This window comes from Salmo trutta, chromosome 39 (assembly GCF_901001165.1).
Source record: "Salmo trutta chromosome 39, fSalTru1.1, whole genome shotgun sequence".
NCBI lineage: Eukaryota > Metazoa > Chordata > Actinopteri > Salmoniformes > Salmonidae > Salmo > Salmo trutta.
The window spans coordinates 14,299,252-14,325,740 of NC_042995.1; the positions used below are offsets into that span (position 1 = coordinate 14,299,252).

General features: G+C 43.4%; 1 protein-coding gene across 4 annotated transcripts in view; it reads left to right on the forward strand.

The window, feature by feature from the left end:
• LOC115179733 (potassium voltage-gated channel subfamily H member 7-like) overlaps positions 1–26,489 on the forward strand; it is an 84,374-nt gene that overhangs the window by 26,548 nt on the left and 31,337 nt on the right. For 2 of the 4 annotated variants that reach the window (XM_029741433.1, XM_029741434.1), the window contains exons 3-7: positions 3,049–3,204; positions 20,514–20,978; positions 21,987–22,007; positions 23,325–23,348; positions 24,197–24,411. In XM_029741433.1, the coding sequence (XP_029597293.1) occupies positions 3,049–3,204; positions 20,514–20,978; positions 21,987–22,007; positions 23,325–23,348; positions 24,197–24,411 (881 nt within the window). The remainder of the gene's footprint in view (positions 1–3,048; positions 3,205–20,513; positions 20,979–21,986; positions 22,008–23,324; positions 23,349–24,196; positions 24,412–26,489) is intronic. The other 2 variants (XM_029741435.1, XM_029741436.1) reach the window with 2 other exon arrangements.

The window sequence follows — 26,489 nt, forward strand, 5'->3', positions numbered from 1 at the left end:
CAGCCCCCATGCGCACCCCAGCCTCCAGACGTGTGTTGTAAGTGTGTGTGTGTGTGTGTGTGTGTGTGTGTGTGTGTGTGTGTGTGTGTGTGTGTGTGTGTGTGTGTGTGTGTGTGTGTGTGTGTGTCAGATCTGCTGTTGAGTCTGAATATGCAGGCGAACAGGCAGAAATTAGCATCAGCACCTGCGGTGATCTTTTGATCAGTCTGTTTATAATACATCAGGTGTCTTCCTGAAGAGAGGCTGAGTGGCTATCTTATTTCTCACATCACAGAGAGAGAGAGAGAGAGAGAGGGAGGGACTGAGACAGACAGACAGACAGACAGACAGACAGACAGACAGACAGACAGACAGACAGACAGACAGACAGACAGACAGACAGACAGACAGACAGACAGACAGACAGACAGACAGACAGACAGACAGACAGACAGACAGATAGATAGATAGTGTGCTTGTATTTTGCAAGCATTTGTACCCCGTGATTGATATGGGATTTCTGCAGTGCTACATATGGGATTGCTCCGTTCATGACTACTTCATGATAATAACTCTCATTTGAATAATTTGAACTTGAGAGAGATTGATTTAACCCACACACGCCACAACGCAGAACCACACTCAGACACACACAGAAGCACACTCACATGCAAAGACAGACATGCAAATCTAGTGTCACCAAGGTCAATCCAGATTGCACGATGAAATGTTTATAAAGCACCATCATTATCATCACACCCTCACAACACACACGCCCCAGCCTCCATACACACCCAGCCTCCATACACACCCCAAGCTCCATACACACCCAGCCTCCACACACACCCCAGCCTCCACACACACCCCAGTCTCCATACACACCCCAGCCTCCACACACACCCCAGCCTCCACACACACCCCAGCCTCCACACACCCCCCAGCCTCCATACACTCCCCAGCCTCCATACACACCCCAGCCTCCACACACCCCAGCCTCCATACATACCCAGCCTCCACACACACACCAGCCTCCATACCACCCCCCAGCCTCCAAAAACACCCCAGCCTCCATACATACCCCAGACTCCACACACACCCCAGCCTCCACACACACCCCAGCCTCCATACATACCCAGCCTCCACACACACCCCAGTCTCCACACACACCAGCCTCCACACACACCCCAGCCTCCATACATACCCAGCCTCCACACACACCCCAGCCTCCATACATACCCAGCCTCCACACACACCCCAGACTCCAAACCACCCCAGCCTCCATACCATCCCAGCTTCCACACACCCCGGCCACCATGCACACCCCAATATTGCTGGCACTGACTTACTATTAGGGCCTAGAGAATTCTGGGGCCCCAAATAGATTATGAAGCCCCAGTGAGGGGAGAACAATCGGACTGTTGGTCGGTCGCTGGTGTTGCTGTTGTTGTTTGGTGACACAGACAGGAGGGGACAGGGTAGTGTTTCTTGGTCGTGTGTGTATGTGTGTACTTACTTGCATGCGTGCGTGTGTGTGTGTCTGCGTTTGTGTGTGTGTTGTAAGTGTGTGTTTGTTGGTGTTGTAAGTGTGTGTTTGTTGGTGTTGTAAGTGTGTGCCTATGTGTGTGTGTGTGTGTGTGTGTGTGTGTGTGTGTGTGTGTGTGTGTGTGTGTGTGTGTGTGTGTGTGTGTGTGTGTGTGTGTGTGTGTGTGTGTGTGTGTGTGTGTGTGTGTGTGTGTGTGTGTGTGTGTGTGTGTGTGTGTGTGTGTGTGTGTGTGTGTGTGTGTGTGTGTGTGTGTGTGTGTGTGTGTGTGTGTGTGTGTGTGTGTGTGTGTGTAGCTCAGTTGGTAGAGCATGGTGCTTGCAGCACCAGGGTTGTGGGTTCGATTCCCACGGGGGACCAGTATGAAAAAAGTATTAGAATGTAAGTCGCTCTGAATAAGAGTGTCTGGTGAAATGTAAATGTGTGTGTTTTTCATGGCGTAAAACTGTCAGGGCTGGTTGCCTCCTGGGACCATGCTGAGCTATTACTAGGCTGGCGGTGACAGCAGGACTTTGATCTGCATGCGCTTGAGAGAGAAGCACTTTAAGAGAAGAGATGCCGTATGATCTATATATAAAACATACGCCTGTGACACAGGCCATCACAGTAATGACAGCGATTCCACCTCCATTGTAGGCAGAGGACACGTTAAACATAATCTATTTGTCTTCACTCTCATCTCTCAGTGTCCCTCATTCATTTTGACACAGTGACCAATGCAAGCGTACAAGTCCTGCATGGCTTATCGTTTGTAATGCACATTCAGGGTTTTCAGTGTGCTTGAAATACACCTGTGGGACTATTTTAGTGTTGTTGTCTGCTATTTCCATCTCAATTTAACCCCGAGTGTTTTAAGTGCATCGTTTTGCTTTTTCATACGGAATGCGCCAGTCATATCCTGCCAACTGGGCTTCGATCACAAACCACCGCTAACTCTTGGGTGGAATGCTGCCTTATGATGAATGGGGAACATTAACACATGTTAATTACACATTAAAAGATGACGTTGTCTCGTTTATTTGAGTCCCGGCGATGACTTAAATGTCGCTAATGAGACAGGGATTAGGTTGATTGCAGCGAACCATAATTGGTATTAACACAATCCATTTTGGGGTTTTAGTGATCGCTCATCCACAGGAAGGGACTAAGAATTAGGGAGGAAGACTGAATGCATTTGACAATGAGAGTCTCTTAGGATAGTATAATGTTAACAGTAATAATGTTTTACCAGCCTCAGCATACTTCTGATTATAATGGATTGAATTCATATAGGGCTTCTTACTAAATACCTTTAGTTTGGAATAACTCAATGTTTGCAGAATGAGGACATTTTTTTCAAAAGATGCATATCAATATTTGAGAAGATCACACACCAGAAACATTTCTCTCTTGACCTTTCCCTTCTGTTCTCTTTTTTCCCCACCTTCCTTTATCCAAACCATCCTATTTGGACAAAGATATCTAAATGTCAATGTGCATCAGCTCTAGTGTGAAACCCGTGTCTCTTTTTCCTGTTTCCTGTCCCGTAGGCTCTGACTTCCTGTGTAACACCCACATCATCCCAGTGAAGAACGAGGAGGGCATGGTCATGATGTTCATCCTCAACTTTGACTACATCCTAGAGGAGGACAGCAGTGACTCTCTGGAGGGACTCAACCACACGTCTCCTGCCAAAGCTGAACCAAGTGTGTAACCTGTCTATGCCTAGGCTTTAGCTCAGTCGGCTAAAACCCTACATTCAAATGAAACTTTACCAGAAAAGGGACTGAATGTCTCTGTCACTCTACACGCAGTGTAGTGGCTTTACAGTGGTAACACAATAGTATATCCTAAGGAAAACTAAACAATGGAATGGAACTTTAGTCTTTCAAGTCTTTCAAGTTCCCTTAATGAGTACAGTTTCATACCGTTTCCCCTTGGCTATTTTAAAGCCAGGTGCTGAAGTGAGTATGCTAAAAGACATTATGAAAACTAAACCCGATTCAGATGACCCTCCTACCCATGCTAGATTACGGAGATGTGATTTATAGATCGGCACGTAAGGGTGCTCTCGAGCGGCTAGATGTTCTTTACCATCAGATTTGCCACCAATGCTCCTTATAGGACACATCACTGCACTCTATACTCCTCTGTAAACTGGTCATCTCTCTATACCCGTCATAAGACCCACTGGTTGATGCTTATTTATAAAACCCTCTTAGGCCTCACTCCCCCCTATCTGAGATATCTACTGCAGCCCTCATCCTCCACATACAACACCTGTTCTGCCAGTCACATTCTGTTAAAGGTCCCCAAAGAACACACATCCCTGGGTTGCTCGTTTTTTCAGTTCGCTGCAGCTAGCGACTGGAACGAGCCGCAACAAACACTTAAACTGGACAGTTTTATCTCAATCTCTTCATTCAAAGACTCAATCATGGTCACTCTTACTGACAGTGATGGCTACTTTGTGTGATGTATAGTTGTCTCTACCTTCTTGTCCTTTGTGCTGTTGTCTTGTGCCCAATAATGTTTGTACCATGTTGTGTGCTGCTGCCATGTTGTGCTGCTGCCATGTTGTGTTGCTACCATGTTGTTGTCATGTTGTGTTGCTACCATGTTGTTGTCATGTTGTGTTTGTACCATGCTGTGTTGTCATGTGTTGCTGCCATGCTATATTGTTGTCTAGGTCTCTCTTTATGTAGTGTTGGGTTGTCTCTCTTGGCGTGATGTGTGTTTTGTCCTATATTATTATTATATATAGATATAATTTTTTAAAATCCCAGCCCTCGTCCACGCAGCAGGCCTTTTGCCTTTTGGTAGGCCGTCATTGTAAATAAGAATTTGTTCTAAACTGACTTGCCTAGTTAAATAAAGTTTAAATAAATACAAATGTAAAGTGTTAACAATGTTTAATACGTGGGGAATTCCCTTTGGTTGTGGGGATATCTTGTTATTTGTAATACTGTTACATGCAAAGCACACCGGCCACGTTGTGCACGTGACCATTGCAAAATAAATGTGCACATACATGTTATTCAATCATTTCACCCATACCGCTCGTGTGCGTAAACGAGCGTCTGCGTAGCCAAGTGCTAAAATACAACTTGGATCTATTTGGGATGCTTTGCGTGCTGCAAGTCCGTTCCTTATTGGATATTAGGAAGATACAAACCCGCGTGGCTGCTTGAAAGACAAACACGGAGAGATGAATCAAAGATAATTAACTAACTACCTTTCCCTTTTTATCGATGGATTAATGGTCGGAGTAGAGAAACACGATTTTCTATGTCTCCGTGTCAAAATTCTTCAAAGAACCAGCTAAAAAGAAGACCATATGCTTGTCAGGTAAAATAATAACCCAATGTTCATATCCCATGACAAATTAGCTAGCAACAGCAACTAGCTAAATGTTTTGACATGGCCCCAAATTAATATAGTTGGTTCACAGTTTTCATATTTTAACCGGCGTGTTATGAACGCGTCTGGTGTAGATTAACAAAATCAAATGTCCGTTTTGTATGAAAGACACCTGGCCTTTGTTTTTTGTCATCCCCAGATCTACAGTAGTCCCATCATGTGCTCACCGCTCACTCGACCTTGTGAACTACTGTACACCCACAGTTATTCCTCGGCTTGGCAGGGCTGTCTCTCTCTAATGCTTCCCAGTGGTGCTGTACTTGCTCTCATTGCTTCCTCTTCAGGCATTGACATGTAAAATGGCCCCCACAGACCCAGAGAGAGGTCATCCCTTAGATCAGAGTAATTGGAGGCCCTTACAGGCTTTAGTGCTTTAGAGAGAGAGACAGAGAGTGTGTGTGTGTGTGTGTGTGTGTGTGTGTGTGTGTGTGTGTGTGTGTGTGTGTGTGTGTGTATCTATAATTGTATTTGCGTAGTGGCATACAGTTGAGCAGACAGGTTTTCAGGATTTCCACACGCGGAGAATTTGGTTTAGCAGCCTTTTATAAACGCATTTCATGCAATTCTACATAATTTACATGATAGAAGATATTAGCAGAATACTTTTTTGTCACACACCTCACTATTCAGGTACTGTAGGATGCAATTTTGGAACTTCAATTATTTTTTTCATATTTATAATTATTTGTTTATCATTATTTAAAGAACTGGTTTAAATAGGCCTACTATAATAACAATGATGTACAATAAGTACATCATTGTTATTATAGTAGGCCTATTTAAACCAGTTCTTTAAATATGCAAAACGAGACATTTTCTTTGTATAAATTAAGTTTGATCTGTCTTTTTAAATGTGTGCTCCGTATTTAGTTTAAGATAGGTTATAAGTAAGCCTTTTGTAAAATAAATCTTGCTTTCATTTGTTGGTTACGGTAGGCACTAGGTTTTCTTTGAAAATGCTGCAATGTAGCCTGTTCAAAAAATGTTGTCGTTTAAACCAGTTCACAAGGTTTTTGGTTCATTCCGCTGAGCCATTTTCTTTGGCCAAATGAAGTTCCAACTGTATGATGCGCTTGCCGCGATATAATATCCTGCTCGTATTTTCCCTATAAACGATGGCCTGACTTACTGCACTTTTGATATTACCCTAATAAAGTTTAGAAACTTTTGTGAAGGTTTGGTGTGGTTATTAGCTTATTATACTGCATCCTAATATATGAAGGCAGTGCCCTCCTGCTCTCCAACTGACTCCGACAGTTGAACTTGAGGTTAGGAAGAATATTTTAGGCCTACCAAAGTTACTCTTATAATCAAACAATATTATGCTTATCTTTATAATAAAACGTAACGAATTAGCCTCCTTCTGTATAGCAGTCGCAGTAGTCTATCTGACAAGCATAAAGAAATGCATGTTGGTGCCGTAGCTCTCTCTCTCTCTCTCTCTCTCTCTCTCTCTCTCTCTCTCTCTCTCTCTCTCTCTCTCTCTCTCTCTCTCTCTCTCTGACACCTAACCTAAGCCAATAGGCCTATGCATGCCCCTGATGCATGTAGTGCTCAACTCTCTGACAGCTGAACCGTGAAGTGGACAATTATTGTATTTAGGAAAGTAAAAAGCAATAACAATAGGCTATAAAGTTTTGCACATGCTACACATCAAAACACAAGGAATAGTGTTTTTGTCATTTGTTATAGACTTTTTTTTTAGGGACATGTAAATGTAGCTCATTTGACCAAAATCCCTTGTTTACTGATAGTGCTGGCTGAGTGGGTGGATGCCCTAATCGGTTACGCAACCATTTCAAATGATTGACCGGTAAATGTATCATATGTCCGATAAATTAAAATCTTTCCAGTCACTTGCCCTGATATACAGTGCCTTCGGAAAGTATTCAGACCCCTTGACTTTTTCCACATTTTGTAAGGTTACAGGCTTATTCTAAAATATATATATTTTTAAATGTCCCTCATCAAGCTACACACAATACCTCATAATGACAAAGCGAAAACAGGTTTCAGAAATTTTTGCTAATTTATTTTTTTTAAAGTGAAAAAGAAATATCACATATACATAAGTATTCAGACCCTTTACTCAGTACTTTGTTGAAGCACCATTGGCAGTGATTACAGCCTCGAGTCTTCTTGGGTATGACGCTACAAGCTTGGCACACCTGTATTTGGGGAGTTTCTCTCATTCTTCTCTGCAGATCCTCTCAAGCTCTGTCAGGTTGGATGAGGAGTGTTGCTGCACAGCTATTTTCAGGTCTCTCCAGATATGTTCAATCGGGTTCAAGTCCGGGCTCTGACTGGGGCACTCAAGGACATTCAGAGACTTGTCCTGAAGCCACTCCTGCGGTGTCTTGGTTTTGTGCTTAGGGTCATTGTCCTGTTGGAAGGTGAAACTTCATCCCAGTCTGAGGTCCTGAGCACTCTGGGGCATTAAGGATCTCTCTGTACTTTGCTCCATTCATCTTTGCCTCGATCCTGACTAGTCTCCCAGTCCTTGCTTCTGAACAACATCCCCATAGCATGATGCTGCCACCACCACCATGCTTCACCGTAGGGATGGTGCCAGGTTTCCTCCAGACGTGACGCTTGGTATCCAGGTCAAAGAGTTCAATCTTGGTTTCATCAGACCAGAGAATCGTGTTTCTCATGTTCTGAGAGTCTTTAGGTGCCTTTTGGCAAACTCCAAGCGAGCGTCATGAGCCTTTCACTGAGGAGTGTCTCCTTCTAAAGACCTGATTGGTGGAGTGCTGCAGAGATGGTTGTCCTTCTGGAAGGTTATCTCATCTACACAGAGGAACTCTAAAGCTCTGTCAGAGTGACCTTCGGGTTCTTGGTCACCCTGACCACGGCCCTTCTCCAACCATTTGCTCTGTTTGGGGGCCAGCTCTAGGAAGTCTTGGTGGTTCCAATTTTTTTCCATTTAAGAATGATGGAGGCCACTGTGTTATTGGGGACCTTCAATGCTGCAGAAATGTTCTGGTACCCTTCCCTAGATCTGTGCTCTACGGACAATTTCTTTGACCCCATGGCTTGGTTTTTGTTCTGACATGCACTGTCAACTGTGGGACCTTATATAGACAGGTGTGTGCCTTTTCAAATAATGTCCAATCAATTAGATTTACCACATGTGCACTCCAATCAAGTTGTAGAAACATCTCAAGGATGATCAATGAAAGAGGATTCACCTGAGCTCAATTTTGAGTCTCATAGAAAAGGGTCTGAATACTTCTGTAAATAAGGTATTTCTGTTTTTTGTTTTTAATACATTTGCAAAAAGTTTTTAATACATTTGCACTGTTTCCAATTATGAAGATTAAGCATTGGCTACTCATCTGTGATGGCCCATGCGCTCGTACCAATATCTCAGATAAGCTACTTTGAAAAATAGTGCTGTTCGCTCAGAATCACTTAATTGTTGAAAATGTTTTTTTGTTAGCTTCAGATTAGTCTTCTCTTTTCAGCAGTAGGCATTAGCTGTCGAATTTTGAAATTTGCAAAAGGCAAATGTACAGCCGCAACCAACCAACCATAGAAAAATAATCCATAGATGGCAGTTCCTGTTCAAGTCAGGACTGGCAGCCATTGCTTGTGTCCCCATGAGTTTAACAGTCAAGTGCCAGGGTAAGAAGTTCCAAAATCCTTCAAAAGGAGGATTTTGGCCACAACGCAACAAGCTGTTCTTTATTTGGCACACGTGCAGCCCAAATTGCAGCCTTCCCAACTGTAAGTGCTTGTGATAAAACGTAATCCCCAGCTATTTGTTAGACGCTATTGATCCTCCCTGGCTATGTTATGCTCTCTAGTATTTAGATTTATTTTATGTATGTCGGTTCAGACAGGAGAAATATCATTTTGGAAAAAAAATTGTTCCTCAAAAGCACCTCTGCCAAAAGTGTGGGGCGGGCAATCCCATAATTGAATGGTGCATGAAAAAAAAAAAACGATTCAGGCCTATCTGAATTTCTAAACAGTGTGAATGCTGCTGTCAGACTGATTCATTTACAAGGTGGAGTCTTGCTCTGCTCACCTACCTTGGCTCTCTCCTTCTCTCAAAGTCTCTTTTAAACTGGTACAGGGAAATGATCGTTTTTGCACTTTGGCGATTTAGGTTGGAACATTTAGCCCTTGTACATTTCAGGACATCATTTTTTCCTTATTCTTCCTGAGGAATTGTTCCTTTTCTTCTGTTAGCAGACAGATGATGGTCATGACTCATAGCGGTCCCTGCATAATTAAAGACCACAATTAGACCTGGTCCAATACAGAATTCTGTTACGCATCACCCTCTGTGGTTTAGGGCAAAAACCGGATGCAATGGAAATAGAGCCTGATACGACTTCCGCTTTTGTAAGTTAACAAGGGAACGCGCCATCTTAACTCCTCCACATTTACTGGATTGGTTCAACAGTGCAGAAAAGATCCTCCCCCGACAGTCATTTTTTTCTTGTCGTGCCAGAAAGAAAGAAACTCAGTTCAGGCGTTTCTTTGGCACCTGCTACGTTAGGTTAGCCATGCAGAAATGCTCCTACATGAACATTGATTAAGCCCCATGCACACAAATTACGTAAGGGTCGGGCAAGGGAGTCAGAGAGAGAATGACGCTGTGGCCTCAGCTTGACCTAGGGAGTGCTCGGCCATGCATTAGGTGCTGCTGCTACAGTATGTATTGCTGCTTTGTAGCGTGTTTGTCAACCATAGTCTAATTTCCCATCTTAGTCGGTTTTCTCTTTGTTTTGATCAGGGTTGCTGGAAATGGTGCTTGGTATGGACCCATTAATGGCATTGATGGTTGGATGTTTGAGAGCCAATAGGATGTATTGCCAGTGGTCAGTCGTGTCTCTTTGGCTTTGTGTCGTAAGGGTGGAGATGTCAAGGAAATGTTTCCATTACTTGTTGAGAGGAGCGAAGGTACAGAGGCAGTCATTCAATGTTATGGGCATATCCATGTGATGTTGAAGTACTATTCATTCACCCCTGGGGTGTTTCTGACGACATTGACTTCTACACTCTTAGAAAAAAGGGTTCCAAAAAGGTTCTTGGTGGAGATATTTTTTTATTTAACCTTTATTTAACTAGGCAAGTCGGTTAAGAACAAATTCTTATTTACAATGATGGCCTACCCCAGCCAAACCCAGTGCGCTGCCCTATGGGACTCCCGATCACAGCCGGATGTGATTCAGCCTGGATTCAAACCAGAGACTATAGTGACACCTCTTGCACTGAGATGCAGTGCCTTAGACCACTGCGCCACTCTGGAGCAGTTCTACCAAGAACCGTTTTCATCTGAAGAACCCTTCTTGGAAGATGAGGGTTCTTTGTAAGGCAAAGGATTCTACCTAGAACCTTTTTTATACTAATAACCGATTTTGGAATATTTGAGCTGTTGCATCTCAAATATATAATATGCTCTCGATGGTGCATCTGAGGACTCATGCCAAATCTTTTCAGTCTCCTGAGGGGGAATAGGCCTTGTCTTGCCCTCTACATGACTGTCTTGGTGTGTTTGGACCATGATAGTTTGTTGGTGATGTGGACACCAAGGAACTTGAAGCTCTCAACCTGCTCCACTACAGCCCGTCGATGAGAATAGGAATGGGGGCATGCTCGTCCCTCCTTTTCCTGTAGTCCATGATCATCTCTTTTATCTTGATCACATTGAGGTAAAGGTTGTTGTCCTGGCACCACACTGCCAGGTCTCTGACCTCCTCCCTGTTGGCAAATTTAATGATGGTGTTCAATCAAATGTATTTCTAAAGCCCTTTCTACATCAGCAGATGTCACAAAGTGCTATACAGAAACCCAGCCTGTTGGAGTTGTGCTTGGCCATGCAGTCATGGGTGAGCAGGGAGTACTGGAGAGGACTGAGCACACACCCCTGAGGAGCACCTCTTTTTTTAAATTGGACCTTTTTTTAACAAGGCAAGTCAGTTAAGAACAAATTCTTATTTTCAATGAGGGCCTAGGAACAGTGGGTTAACTGCCTTGTTCAGGGGCAGAACAACAGATTTTTACCTTGTCAGCTCAGGGATTTGATCTTGCAACATTTCGGTTACTAGTCCAACACTCTAACCACTAGGCTACCTGATGTCCCCTCACCTGTGTTGAGGATCAGTGTGGCATATGTGTTGTTACCTACCCTTACCTCCTGGGGGTGGCCCGTCAGGAAGTCCAGGATCCAGTCGTAGAGGGAGGTGTTTAGTCCCAGGGTCCTTAGCTTAGTGATGAGCTTTGTGGGCACTAGGATGTTGAAAGCTGAGCTGTACTCAATGAATAGCATTCTCACATAGGTGTTCCTTTTTTCTTGGTGGGAAAGGGCAGTGTGGAGTGCAATAGAGATTGCGTCATCCAAGGATCTGTTGGGGCGGTATGCAAATTGGGGTGGGTCTAGGGTTTCTGGGATAATGGTGTTGATGTGAGTCATTACCAGCCTTTCAAAGCACATGGCTACAGACGTGAGTGCTACGGGTCGGTAGTCATTTAGGCAGGTTACCTTGGTGTTCCTGGGCACAGGGACTATGGGGGTCTGCTTGAAACATGTAGGTATTACAGACTCGGTCAGGGACAGGTTGAAAATGTCAGTGAAGACACTTGCTAGTTGCCGCATGCTCAGAGTACACATCCTGGTAATACATCTGGCCCTGCAGCCTTGTAAATGTTGACCTGTTTAAAGGTTTTACTCACATCGGCTACGGAGAGCGTGTTCACACATTCGCCCGGAACAGCTGGTGCTCTCATGCATGCTTCTGTGTTGCTTGCCTCGAAGCGCACATAGAAGTCATTTAGCTCGTCTGGTAGGCCCGTGTCACTGGGCAGCTCGCGGCTGTGCTTCCCTTTGTAGTCCGACTAGCGTCGAAGCCGGCGTAGTAGGATTCAATCTTAGTCCTGTATGAACGCTTTGCCTGTTCGATGGTTTGTCAGAGGACATAACGGGATTTCTTATAAGCGTCCGGGTTAGCTCAGTGGAAACAAAATATTAAATATAGTCGATGCATAAGTATTCAGCCCCTTTGTTTAGGCAAGCCTAAATTAGTTCAGGAGTAAAACTTGTCTTAACAAATCACAGAACATTTACAAGAAATCTGTGTGAAATAATAGGGGTTGACATGATTTTGAAATGACTAACCCTTCCTCTGTCCCCCATACACCATCTGTAAAATCCCTCAGTCAATTATTGCATTTCAAGCACAGATTCAACTACAAAGACTGAGCTGCAAGACAGGAAGGAGACTGCTCAGGGATGTTACCATGAGGCCATTGGTGATTTTATAACAGATACAGAGTTCAATGGCTTTGATGGGAGAGAACTGAGGATGGATCAACGTTGTAGTGACTCCACAATAATGACTTAAATGAATGAAAAGAAGAACACAAATATACACCATTTTAATATTCCAAAACATGCATCTTGTATGCAACAAGGCACTAAAGTAAGACAACATGGCAAAGGAATACACTTTTAGGCTTAAATACAAAGCCTTATGTTTGTAACAAATCCAACACAACACATCACTGAGTAATTCCTTCCTAATTTTCAAGCATGGTGGTGGCTGAGTATTGGTATGGGTATGCTTGACATCGGCAAATACTGGGGAGATTTTCAGGATAAAATGAAACGGATAGGGCTAAGCACAAGCAAAGTCCTAGAGCAAAACCTGCTTCAGTCGGCTTTACACCAGAGACTGGGAGAGGAATTCATCTTACAGCAGGACAATAACCTACAACACAAGGCCTACACTGTGTTGCTTACCAAGAAGACAATGAATGTTCCCAAGTGGCCAAGTTACAGTTTTTACTTAAATCTGCTTGAAATACTATGGCAAGACTTGAAAATAGCTGTCTAGCCATGATCTCCAACATCTTGACAGAGATTGAAGAATTTTGAAAAGAATAATAGGCAAATATTGCACAATCCAGGTGTGAAGCTCTTAAAGACATAACAAATAAGACTCACAGCTGTAATCGCTGCCAAAGATGTTTCAAACATGTATGGACTCAGGGAGATGAGTACTTATGCAAAGACTATATTTTATTTATTACGTTTTTATTACTCTAAAAAAAAAATCGAATTTGTCTTCCGCTTTGACATTACAGAGTATTTTGTATAGATTGTTGACCAAAAATGTAATCCATTTGAATCCCACTTTGTAACACAATAAAATGTGATGAAATCCAAGGGGCAGTGTACATCCTCCAAAAGGAGAGACTGTATGGAAATCAGAATGAGTCCACTAAGCACCTAAACTGCACGGCTGGATATCCACTTTAAACCATCCATCTTCAGCAGAATCACAGCTTGAGGGAGAAGATAAAATGTTTTATGCTTTCTATTCTGCCTCAGTGAAGATTGGAACCATATCTCTAGATATCCCTCTCTCTTTTTACTTCATCCAAATGATTATTCATCAGTCACCGATTCACTTCAGGACTAGGGGATCTGAGTTCCATTTAATATTCAATGCAAATATTACTACTAGCTGGTATCATAGCAACGAGGATTGGTGTTTGTGCATGCACTGGCTGGTGTGCAGTGTTATCTGTGTGTGTTTGTAGAGAGAGGGCCATGCTCCCTGCGTGTAGTTCTACTGCAGTGGGCTAAATCATGGTCACACAGAGTGATTCTTGGTAGTCTTAAACAAATCTACTTTGAAACAAAAGTATACACCTCACACACATGGTTATGGCTTTAAAAAAAATAAGACCAAATCAAACCACCTAAAATGTTCTTGGTCACATACACGTGTTTAGCAGATGTTATTGCAGGTGTAGCGAAATGCTTGTATTTCTAGCTCCAACAGTGCAGTAATATCTAACAAGTAATATCTAACAAGTTCACAACAATACACACAAATCTAAGTAAAGGAATGGAATTAAGAATATATCAATATTTGGACGAGCAATGTCAGAGTGGCATAGACTAAGATACAGTAGAATATAATAAAATACAGTACATACAGTTGAAGTCGGAAGTTTACATACACCTTATCCAAATACATTTAAATTCAGTTTTTCACAATTCCTGACATTTAATCCTCGTAAAAAGTCCCTGTCTTAGGTCAGTTAGGATCACCACTTTATTTTAAGAATGTGAAATGTCAGAACAATAGTAGAGAGAATTATTTATTTCAGCTTTTATTTCTTTCATCACATTGCCAGTGGGTCAGAAGTTTACATACACTCAATTAGTATTTGGTAGCATTGCCTTTAAATTGTTTAACTTAGGTCAAATGTTTCGGGTAGCCTTCCACAATTTTCCCACAATAAGTTGGGTGAATTTTGGCCTATTCCTCCTGACAGGGCTGGTGTAACTGAGTCAGGTTTGTAGGCCTCCTTGATCGCACACGCTTTCTTCAGTTCTGCCCACAAATTTTCTGTAGGATTGAGGTCAGGGCTTGTGATGGCCACTCCAATACCTTGACTTTGTTGTCCTTAAGCCATTTTGCCACAACTTTGGAAGTATCCTTGGGGTCATTGTCCATTTGGAAGACCATTTTGCAACCAAGCTTTAACTTCCTGACTGATGTCTTGAGATGTTGCTTCAATATATCCACATAATTTTACATCCTCATGATGCCATCTATTTTGTGAAGTGCACCAGTCCCTCCTGCAGCAAAGCACCCACACAACATGATGCTGCCACCCCCGTGTTTCATGGTTGAGATGGTGTTCTTCGGCTTGCAAGCCTCCCCTTTTTCCTCCAAACATAACGATGGGCATTATGGCTAAACAGTTCTATTTTTGTTTCATCAGACCAGAGGACATTTCTCCAAAAAGTACGATCTTTGTCCCCATGTGTAGTTGTAAACTGTAGTCTGGCTTTTTTATGGTGGTTTTGGAGCAGTGCCTTCTTCCTTGCTGAGCGGCCTTTCAGGTTATGTCGATATAGGACTCGTTTTACTGTGGATATAGATACATTTGTACCTGTTTCCTTCAGCATCTTCATAAGGTCCTTGCTGTTGTTATGGGATTGATTTGCACTTTTCGCACCAAAGTATGTTCATCTCTAGGAGACAGAATGCATCTCCTTCCTGAGCGGTATGACGGCTGCGTGGTCCCATGGTGTTTATATTTGCGTACTATTGTTTGTACAGATGAACGAGGTACCTTCAAGCGTTTGGAAATTGCTCCCAAGGATGAACCAGACTTGTGGAGGTCTTGGCTGATTTATTTGATTTTCCCATGATGGCAAGCAAAGAGGCACTGAGTTTGAAGGTAGGCCTTGAAATACATCCACAGGTACACCTCCAGTTGACTCAAATGATGTCAATTAGCCTATCAGAAGCTTCTAAAGCCATGACATAATTTTCTGGAATTTTCCAAGCTGTTTAAAGGCACAGTCAACATTGTGTATGTAACTTCTGACCCACTGGAATTGTGATACAGTGAATTATAACTGAAATAATCTGTCTGTAAACAATTGTTGGAAAAATTACTTGTGTCTTGCACAAAGTAGATGTCCTAACCGACTTGCCAAAACTATAGTCTGTTAACAAGAAATTTGTGGAGTGGTTGAAAAATGAGTTTTAATGACTCCAACCTAAGTGTATGTAAACTTCCGAATTCAACTGTACATATGAGATGAGTAATGCAAAATATGTAAACATTATTAAAGTAACTAGTGTTCCATTATTAAAGTAGCCAGTGATTTCAAGTCTATGTATATAGGACAGCAGCCTCTAATGTGCTGGTGATGGCTATTTAACAGTCTGATGGCCTTGAGATGGAAGCTATTTTTCAGTCTCTCGGTCCCAGCTTTGATGCACCTGTACTGACCTCGCCTTCTGGATAATAGTGGGGTGAACAGGCAGTGGATCAGGTGGTTGTTGTCCTTGATGATCTTTTGGCCTTCCTGTAACATCGGGTGCTGTAGGTGTCCTGGAGGGCAGGTAGTTTGCCCCCGGTGATGCGTTGGGCAGACCACCTTCTCCACTGCGGTCCCGTCGATGTGGATAGGGGTGAGCTCACTCTGCTCTTTCCTGAAGTCCACGATCAGCTCCTTTGTTTTGTTCTTTTCCTGGCACCACACTCCCAGGGCCCTCACCTGCTCCCTGTAGGCTGTCTTGTCATTGTTGGTAATAAGGCCTACTACTGTTGTGTCATCTGCAAACTTGATGATTGAGTTGGAGGCATTCATGGCCACACAGTCATGGGTGAACAGGGAGTACAGGAGGGGGCTGAGCACGCACCCTTGTGGGGCCCCAGATTTGAGGATCAGCGAAGTGGAGGTGTTGTTTCCAACCTTCACCACCTGGGGGCGGCCCATCAGGAAGTCCATGACCCAGTTGCACAGGGCGGGGTTCAGACCCAGGGCCTAAAGCTTAATGATGAGCTTGGAGGCTATTATGGTGTTGAATGCTGAGCTAAAGTCAATGAACAGCATTCTGACGTAGGTATTCCTCTTGTCCAGATGGGATAGGGCAGTGTGCAGTGTGATGGAGATGGCATTGTCTGTGGATATATTGGGGCGGTAAGCAAATTGAAGTGGGTCTAGGGTGTCAGGTAAGGCAGAGGTGATATGATCCTTGACTAGTCTCTCAAAGCACTTCATGATGACAGAAATGAGTGCTACTGGGCGATAGTCATTTAGTTTAGTTACCTAAGCTTTCTTGCACCTGTACATTGTCAGATATAGAGTTGAAATGTATTACATTTTGAGTTTGCATCCCAATATTACACATCACAGAAGACTGAAATATAGCAAAACCGTTTGACATAGAAACACCAGATTTTCGGCTTTTAAAAAAAAATTACATTTACGTCATTTAGCAGACGCTCTTATCCAGAGCGACTTACAGTAGTGAATGCATACATTTCATACATGTTTTCTCCGTACTGGTCTCCCGTGGGAATCGAACCCACAACCCTGGCATTGCAAACATCATGCTCTACCAACTGAGCCACATGGGACTAAATAACGTTTACAATTTATGAAATTATGAAAAATATTAATAACATTTCACCCATGAGGGCATTAAAGGGCCGTTTGGTCATTTGACTGCAGGAAAGGGCTACAGTAGAATGCAGCGCTGCAAGGAGCATCATTCCTAATGTCACCTTTAAAAATAGTAACAGGTCAATGTATATTCTTTTGCCACAAATACATTGGCATATTGTCAAACGGCATGCTTAATTTGCTATCCAATTAAGGGATTCTTAGCCTGTAGGTTTTTATCCTTTTGAAATGGTGTAATTAGACACAGCTTAACAAGGGAAAACATTTATTGCTTAAAAGCATGTCATATATGTTTTCTGTGTGTGTGGGGTGGGGGACATAAAGAGGATATGCTTATGATGAGGTAGATGTGTTGTCTTTCCTATATTTCCATTAATATATTGATTATGTACTTCTTCATTCATTTATTTAATAGGGACATATACAATTAAACCATTGACAAATTAAAATACCAAGAACCAGATGCATTCCAACTGAAATATGTGTTATTATTTATTGGAATCTAGCTGGTGTGTAAAAGTAACACCTTCAAAGTAAATGACCCAAGTGTACACGTGACAGTGTCTAAAATTGGTTTTCTATTCCTCGTCATGAGTGTCAACAAAGAAAAACGAGCTATGGGAACAACAAAAGAACACTGCTGAACATTGTCAATCATCTCTCTGCTATTCCCCACACTGCCTTTAACAATTCAACCTCTGTGCTACCACCGCAATGGAACAAGACAAAGGCATGTGTAATGTGATGTAGCAGGCACGTTAGCTCACTAAAGCCCAAACATCCAGAGGGATATGGAGCGGAGAGTGTTTTTTTTTCATCGTTTATGCTTGTTTTTGGTATTATCTTTTTATAGAGTAAAGTAATACTTCATCAGGAAAATGACTTTGGAAGTTGTGTTATTTTATTATTTTATGAAATTTTTCACTTATGTTTTCAGTTTTTTTTAAAATGTGCTGTTTTAATTACAGAAATAAAGACGTCAATGTCTCCAGCAGTATATACAGTGGGGGGGAAAGTATTTGATCCCCTGCTGATTTTGTACGTTTGCCCACTGATAAAGAAAGGATCAGTCTATAATTTTAATGGTAGGTTTATTTGAACAGTGAGAGACAGAATAACAACAAAAATATCCAGAAAAACACATGTCAAAAATGTTAAAAATTGATTTGCATTTTAATGAGGGAAATAAGTATTTCACCCCCTCTCAATCAGAAAGATGTCTGTCTCCCAGGTGTCTTTTATACAGGTAACGAGCTGAGATTAGGAGCACACTCTTAAAGGGAGTGCTCCTAACCGCAGCTTGTTACCTGTATAAAAGACACCTGTCCACAGAAGCAATCAATCAATCAGATTCCAAACTCTCCACCATGGCCAAGACCAAAGAGCTCGCCAAGGATGACAGGGACAAGATTGTAGACCTACACAAGGCTGGAATGGGCTACAAGACCATCGCCAAGCAGCTTGGTGAGAAGGTGACAACATTTGGTGCAATTATTCGCAAGTGGAAGAAACACAAAAGAACTGTCAATATCCCTCGGCCTGGGGCTCCATGCAAGATCTCACCTCGTGGAGTTGCAATGATCATGAGAATGGTGAGGAATCAGCCCAGAACTACACGGGAGGATCTTGTCAATGATCTCAAGGCAGCTGGGACCATAGTCACCAAGAAAACAATTGGTAACACACTACGCCGTGAAGGACTGAAATCCTGCAGCGCCCGCAAGGTCCCCCTGCTCAAGAATACATATACATGCCCATCTGAAGTTTGCCAATGAACATCTGAATGATTCAGAGGACAACTGGTGAAAGTGTTGTGGTCAGATGAGACCAAAATGGAGCTCTTTGGCATCAACTCAACTCGCCGTGTTTGGAGGAGGAGGAATGCTGCCTATGACTGCCTATGACCCCAAGAACACCATCTCCACCGTCAAACATGGAGGTGGAAACATTATGCTTTGGGGGTGTTTTTCTGCTAAGGGGACAGGACAACTTCACCGCATCATTTGACAGGGCCATGTACTGTCAAATCTTGGGTGAGAACCTCCTTCCCTCAGCCAGGGCATTGAAAATGGGTCGTGGATGGGTATTCCAGCATGACAATGACCCAAAACACACGGCCAAGGCAACAAAGGAGTGGCTCAAGAAGAAGCACATTAAGGTCCTGGAGTGGCCTAGCCAGTCTCCAGACCTTAATCCCATAGAAAATCTGTGGAGGGAGCTGAAGGTTTGAGTTGCCAAACGTCAGCCTCGAAACCTTAATGACTTGGAGAAGATCTGCAAAGAGGAGTGGGACAAAATCCCTCCTGAGATGTGTGCAAACCTGGTGGCCAACTACAAGAAACGTCTGACCTCTGTGATTGCCAACAAGGGTTTTGCCACCAAGTACTAAGTCATGTTTTGCAGAGGGGTGAAATACTTATTTCCCTCATTAAAATGCAAATCATTTTATAACATTTTTGTTGTTATTCTGTCTCTCACTGTTCAAATAAACCTACCATTAAAATTATAGACTGATAATTTCTTTGTAAGTGGGCAAACGCACAAAATCAGCAGGGGATCAAATACTTTTTTCCCCCACTGTAGGTTGTCCTTTTTCCCTTTTTCCATTACTCAGTGTTAGGTAGCTTCAGTAAGGGTGCTTGGATGAGGCTGAGAAGACGTAGCCCACTGGGAATAACACTTGATTTTTGTTCCAGGAAAGAGTGCTTCACTAGACTCAATGGCCCTTAGCTGGCGCGATCTGGCATCATCAATGTATGTACTGTATGTTCTGTTGCCATGGTGCGGTGTCGTGTTCACCTACAGTACGACACATATACTGTAACATGTTACTGTATGCACAGACTAATGATGGCATGTTTCTACAGACTAGGAGGACAAAACACGCATGCCTCATAGTTCTGACTGGGATTGTAGTTTCAAACACGAGCGTGCGTGTATGTGTGTGTGCATGTGTACGTGCGTGTATAGCCACTGTATATCTGTGTATGTTTGTTAGGTCACCCGGAACATGTTATACATTTGAAATTAGATCTTCTGACAAGGCCCCCAAAGTCCTTGAATAGAAGATGCCTCCACTTCAGACTTCCTAGAAACTGCACTCATAATGCATTGACAGATTCATCCGTAACATCATTTGGACAAAGATGATCTCTTTCTCCAAGGGTATTAATCAATCATCGGAAACTTGTTGTAATTTTATATTTTATGGGACTGTAATATATATATGGTGGTTGCTTTATTTCATCAAACGTCTAGCTCTGAATAATTGAAGGAAGCTAAAGATGGAAGCTAGGCCATTGGGATAAGAGGCATTTGTTTTGATCTTGCTGCTCCTTTTGAAATAACTGTCGGCTAGGTCCTTTTGAACAATATTGGCACTAACTGCTTGATATCTGGGGAGTGAGCTGGATACTGAGGATTAGCATGAGCTACAGAGCATCTATCCAGTCCGCCATCTTCCCCTACTTGTTTCTACCTAGTCAAGATCAAATTAAGAATTCCTCCACAATGAATGAAGTCATCATGAACCACTGAAAAGGGCAGAGTTTCGTAAAAACGATTTCTCGTATTGTTGGAAATATTCCAAGCATTGCTGTTGAAAAATTGTACTCTCTCTATCTCTTTCTCTCTCTCCAGGGAAAGGTAGATTGTTTTGTTTCCGGCTCCCAGCCTTACACCTCCTGGGCATCAGTAAGCAGTCCCTCCCTCAGCAGGACCCTGACGCCGTCATGATCGACTCGCCCCGCCGCAGTGAAGAGTCGGTGGCCACCCGCGACTTCCAATCACTGCCCACCCGGGAGAGCTGCAGCCCCCCCTATGCCAACGACACACGGGCCCTCATTGGCCCCAGCCACTGCTCCACCCCTGTGTCGGGACCCCTGGACCACTCGTCCCCCAAGGGGCCCTTCTGGGACAGGCTGGTTCCCCAAGCGGTTCCCCAGACCCAGACTGTGGGCCCTCTGGCCCCCTCCATCCCAGGCCTGACCCCCACCGCGTCCAGGGAGAGTGTGTGTAGTATCCGAAGGGCCTCCTCTGTTCAGGACATGGAGGGTTTTGGCTCCAACTCCAAGATGGCCTTCAGGGACCGACATGCAAGTGAAGGTATATAAGTCAACACCACCTCCATGGTCAGAAATGCTTGTCTCCCCCATCCGCCTCACCCTGAGATGTTATGCTATATTAAATCAATTTGGCCTTGCTGTTCTTACGCAGTAGATTTGGTCCCAATCCCAACCATTGTTATCATGTGGTACAAATCAAATCTGACCTTGAATCAGTGAATGAGGGTAGCTCCCCCAGCTCAACTGTACCTACTATTAGCCATCAGGCACCGCCACATCTATCCTGACTCCTGAATCACCACATCTATCCTGACTCCTGAATCACCACATCTATCCTGACTCCTGAATCACCACATCTATCCTGACTCCTGAGTCACCACATCTATCCTGACTCCTGAATCACCACATCTATCCTGACTCCTGAGTTAGCACATCTATCCTGACTCCTGAATCACCACATCTATCCTGACTCCTGAATCACCACATCTATCCTGACTCCTGAATCACCACATCTATCCTGACTCCTGAATCACCACATCTATCCTGACTCCTGAGTTACCACATCTATCCTGACTCCTGAATCACCACATCTATCCTGACTCCTTAATCACCACATCTATCCTGACTCCTGAATCACCACATCTATCCTGACTCCTGAATCACCACATCTATCCTGACTCCTGAGTTAGCACATCTATCCTGACTCCTGAATCACCACATCTATCCTGACTCCTGAATCACAGATCACCTTTTCCACCCACAGTCAACAAGAGGGGTACAGTACAGCCCCAGACTCTCCCTGTCTCTGTACCCAGCTCATATTTCTATCCCTCCCTACACCATTGAATCTGCATTTCTCATTCAAAGGGCCCCTGCGGCTGACACTGTAATACATCTACTTCATGATAATGAATGGTGCGACGGCGATAGGGCTTTTATGTGGGTCGCCTTCCATCACTAGCTAGCTACGTACAGATCTGGAATCTCCTCTCACTCCTCCACCTTCCTCCCATCCCCCTCTCTCTTCCTCAACACTATGCAATCGCAGACAATGGTCGTAATATCAAAGGTAACAACCCCACGTTCCTTGAACATAGCACGGATATAGAATATATGGCCTGAACTGCTTGCTGCATGGATTTTTCCATTCAACAACAACATAAGTCTGTGTTGAATGATAGTGCTGGACTGATACGTTTGTGAATTCCTCTGAGAATGCCATAGAGGCTTGCACAGTATAGTAGTAGTATTATTCATGCTGTAGTAAGAAGTGACCTGTGAGTGCCCTGCAAGCTTGCAGATCCCTACTGATTGTTTGGGAAAATCAGGCTGACTTTTGACCTGCCACGCACCTGCATGAAAACAAATCTTGCCTCATTTGCCAATAGTCCCCTTGACCAAAGACAACTGGTAGGCTATTTCCTTTGTCCTGTGTCAGACAGTTGAAGGGAATAGAGTGATGGTTTATCTGTTTGCTTGAATAACGTCCTCCATTTTGTCTCCACTTTATCAAAAAAGTATTCCGATCCATGACTACTTCACTAGTTAAACACTCTACCATATTAATTCCGCATGTGGAAGCATACTATTATAGATAAAAAAGGTAATGATACTGTAAGTAATTCTACCACAGTAGGTTGGTGGCAACCTTAATTAAGGAGGACGGGCTTGTTGTAATGGCTGGAGCAGAATTAGTGAAATGGTATCAAACATTGCCATTCCATTTGAACTGTTCCAGACATTATTATGGGCTGTCCTCCCTTCAGCAGCCTCCACTGAATTCTACGTCAGTGGAATGTTATCAAATATCTGAGAGCCTTTTAACCTCCAGAAATGAATGAAATGACTGTACTTTCCTCTGAGATCAATCTCTTTACTAGCCTAAAAGTACATTCTGGATCAATACCTACCAGAGGAGGCTGGTGGGAGGAGCTGTAGAAGGACGGGCTCATTGTAATGGCTGGAATGGAATAAATGGAACGGAGTCAGACACGTGGTTTTCAAATGTTTGATGTGTTTGATACGGTTCCAATATTCCATTTACAATGAGCCCTTCCTCCTATAGCGCCTCCCACCAGACTCCACTGATACCTACTCCATTTGGAGGAGCATCTGATAAATGTTATCCGCTATCGTTTATATTCTTAACTTTAGACATTATGTCTCCGATTTACAGGATATTTTTTCATTACCATAACATAGTGGGCAGATTTTCTTTTACCTCTACTAAAATAAATCACTCTGATGTTGCTAAAATAAATGTAACATGACACTCAGGAAGTGCCTGCAGAATTATCCTGACCTTTGACCCCTCCCCTCTCTCTGAGGTCACTTCCTCTTTACGCTGCTCTCTACCTCCCTCCCTCTCTCTCTCCTGATTCGCTAGTGTCTCGGTCCTGGATGGCTGGGGGTATGGCTTGAGCTTTTCCTATATGTCTGTAATGCATACATACTGTACCGTACAATGCTGCTGTAGCATGAATTCAAGCTGCGCATGTCTTTTGTATGTGTAAGTATCACTCACTGTATTCTCAACACTCGTTTGTGAAAATGGGAGAATGAGTCATCCCTCCATCTTCTCCTTTAGATCAGCAGTTGACACATTCCCTCTCTTTTCCATATTGCCCACAGTACAGTAGTTACTATGTGTGACAGTGTGTGTGTTGTTCAACGTAGTGAGGTTTTATGGCAGTGTTGTACTGTATTTTCACATAGTAACAAAGTATGTGTTGATGTATGAATCATGAAAGCCATATCCATATGGTATCATTGAGTCAAAACCTCACGACTGAGATATAAGTACACATTTCCTTTGTTCGTGGACATAAATATTTCACTAAAATTGTTCATTACACCAAGTTTGTCATTTCTACAGCTGTTGAATGGAAGGTAACAGGATCAAGCAGAGGGTTAAGGGTGGATCTGTTTGACTGTTGTATTTCTACTGTTGTCCTGTGGTTGTTCACTTGTCTTGTGACAGCAATTGAGTTCACTCAAGAGCAAATAAACAGTTCCATACTCACGCTCCCACACGTAACAAATAGACACAGCAGCCTATTAACACACCTACCACATGAACTGCACTTGACGTCCCCTTTAAACCATTAGCATACCGTCAAACTCTCAAGCTGTGTCAGGCACTACCGTGTTAGCCTAGCCTAGCATCACCGCGCTAGCCTACCATAGCATTGCCGCTCTAGCCTAGCATCACAGCGCTAGCCATTTCCAAACCTCTCTCTCCATTAAATTCTCCTCCAGGACCCTTCAACCAGATCAAATCCAGTCTTCTGGGCTCCACGTCCGACTCCCACCTCAACAGATACAGCACCATCAACAAGATCCCCCTCATCACGCTCAACTTCTCAGAGGCCAACAACGACAAGAAGTGCCCCTCCCCTCCATCCTCCGAGAAAACCATCATCGCCCCAAAGGTCAAGGACCGAACGCACAACGTCACCGATAAGGTCACACAGGTAAGAGGTCATGTCAGAGGTCATGAAAGGCCCTGTTCCTTGTGCTCAGTAGAGTTGGTGCTCACTGACATAAGCCAAGATGTTGGAGTTAGAATCTCGTCTATAGAATAGGTTCCATACAGAGGACATGTATTTTCTGTGTGTTTGTTCTGTACATACAGAGTTACAGATGTATAGTGTGCTGTAGCTGGATGTACTATTACCTCATTGAATAATCACATGAATAGTCATCTGCCCCAATGTTATACAGTAGAGAGCGGTAATTATCCCCTGCCCCACACACACACACAAAACACACACACACGGAACACCACCAGGTCAGAACACAGTGTCTGTACACGCTGCTCTGTTGTTACTGTCTGACGTTACCAAATTCATTGAAACTCAAGGGGCTTGTTTTAATAAGTAAACCAGTGAAGGTGTATATCACCCGTACACTGATCAGGACAGATTCTCTTACCAGGGCTCAGGGATACACTCTAGTTACACACAGGTTAGAGGTCATCCTCACCATCCTGTCTGTCTGTCTGTCTGTCCGTCTTCCCCGTGGAGAGTATGAGTGTGTGTGCGCAGTACACTGACGCCTCCGTGTGTGGGTCCCTATGGGGGAGGAGGGAAACCAGACGGCCTGTGTGTACTGCTGCCTGCGTGCTTGTCTGTCTGTGTGTGCGCGTGTGTCGCTATGGCAGAGCTGGTTGACCTTTAAGATCTGTCAGGGCCACTTTGTCCAGAACAGACGAGGATGTGGATGTTCTACTGATAATGTGTTTAAAGGTGGCGGCCGGTGCCGTTTAAGATGAGGGAGGATGATTATTGTTACTTTATGAACATGGCCTTAGTTCTATTACAGCATATTGGATGACTGTCATGCCTATTCCATTCACCCAGTTCAATGTAACATCGATAGGTACATGATACTGTACCCATCATAAGGTTGCTATAACCTAGCCGATGAACTAGCCGATGAAGTTTACAACGTAGGTTCATAGGGCCGAGAGAATTTTGAGTAGTCAAGTTGATAGGCAGTGACACATTCAATACTGCCTTGCACACTCTTGCCTACAGCTAGCTAATCTAGGGTGTAATCATTAGTCCAACAATTGCAAATTAGAGATTCTATTGGACAAATTCAGGTATGTTTATCCCCATTTTGTTCCGTTTGCAAAACATTTTTCAACAGAATCGGTGGAATGAATACACACCTGATCACAAGCAAACAGTTCACTTTCATAGCAGCCACATAAAAACATCATGATCACTTTGCTCGTTGTAGATATAATTCCTTCTCGAAACTATGTGCACAACACATCAGCTGTCTGTGACCAGGCGAAAAAACCTTTCCAAGCCAAACCTTCATATCATGACCGCTTACCTCTTCACACAGCCTACATTGTTGTCACATCATAGTCAACTAGAACTAACGCGTTAATAAACTCTCTACAATCATGCAGTACAGTGTACAGTCGGAAAGCAGTTTATCAGTTACACCGGCGGGCCCCGGTGGCAATGCATTAATAAAACCAAAGCTTACCTTGACTTGGAAGAGTTCCAGTGTTGGCTAGCTATAGCCAGCTAGCTAACATGGCATCCCTCTCTGTTTGAGCCGGGTGTTTGAGTAGGCTAAACTAGCTAGCTGCATTTGCTAGTTAAGTGAAAGCGAATGTTTAAAAAAATACAACCAAATATCTCTTTCTCTCTCTCTCTCTCTCTCTCTCTCTCTCTCTCTCTCTCTCTCTCTCTCTCTCTCTCTCTCTCGCTTCTCCTTAATATTGGAAGAAATGAACTTTTTCAAAACTGTTCAACTATTGTCTTTCTCTCTATAAGACAACTACTCACAACATTTTATAAACTGCAGTGCTAGCTAGCTGTAGCTTCTGCTTTCAGTACTAGATTCATTCTCTGATCCTTTGATAGGATGGACAGCATGTCAGTTCATGCTACAAGAGCTCTGATAGGTTGGAGGACATCCTCCGGAAGTTGTCATAATTACTGTGTTAGTCTATGGAACGGGGTGAGAACCAAGAGCCTCTTAGGTTTTGTATTGAAGTCAATGTACCAAGAGGAGGACAGAAGCTAGC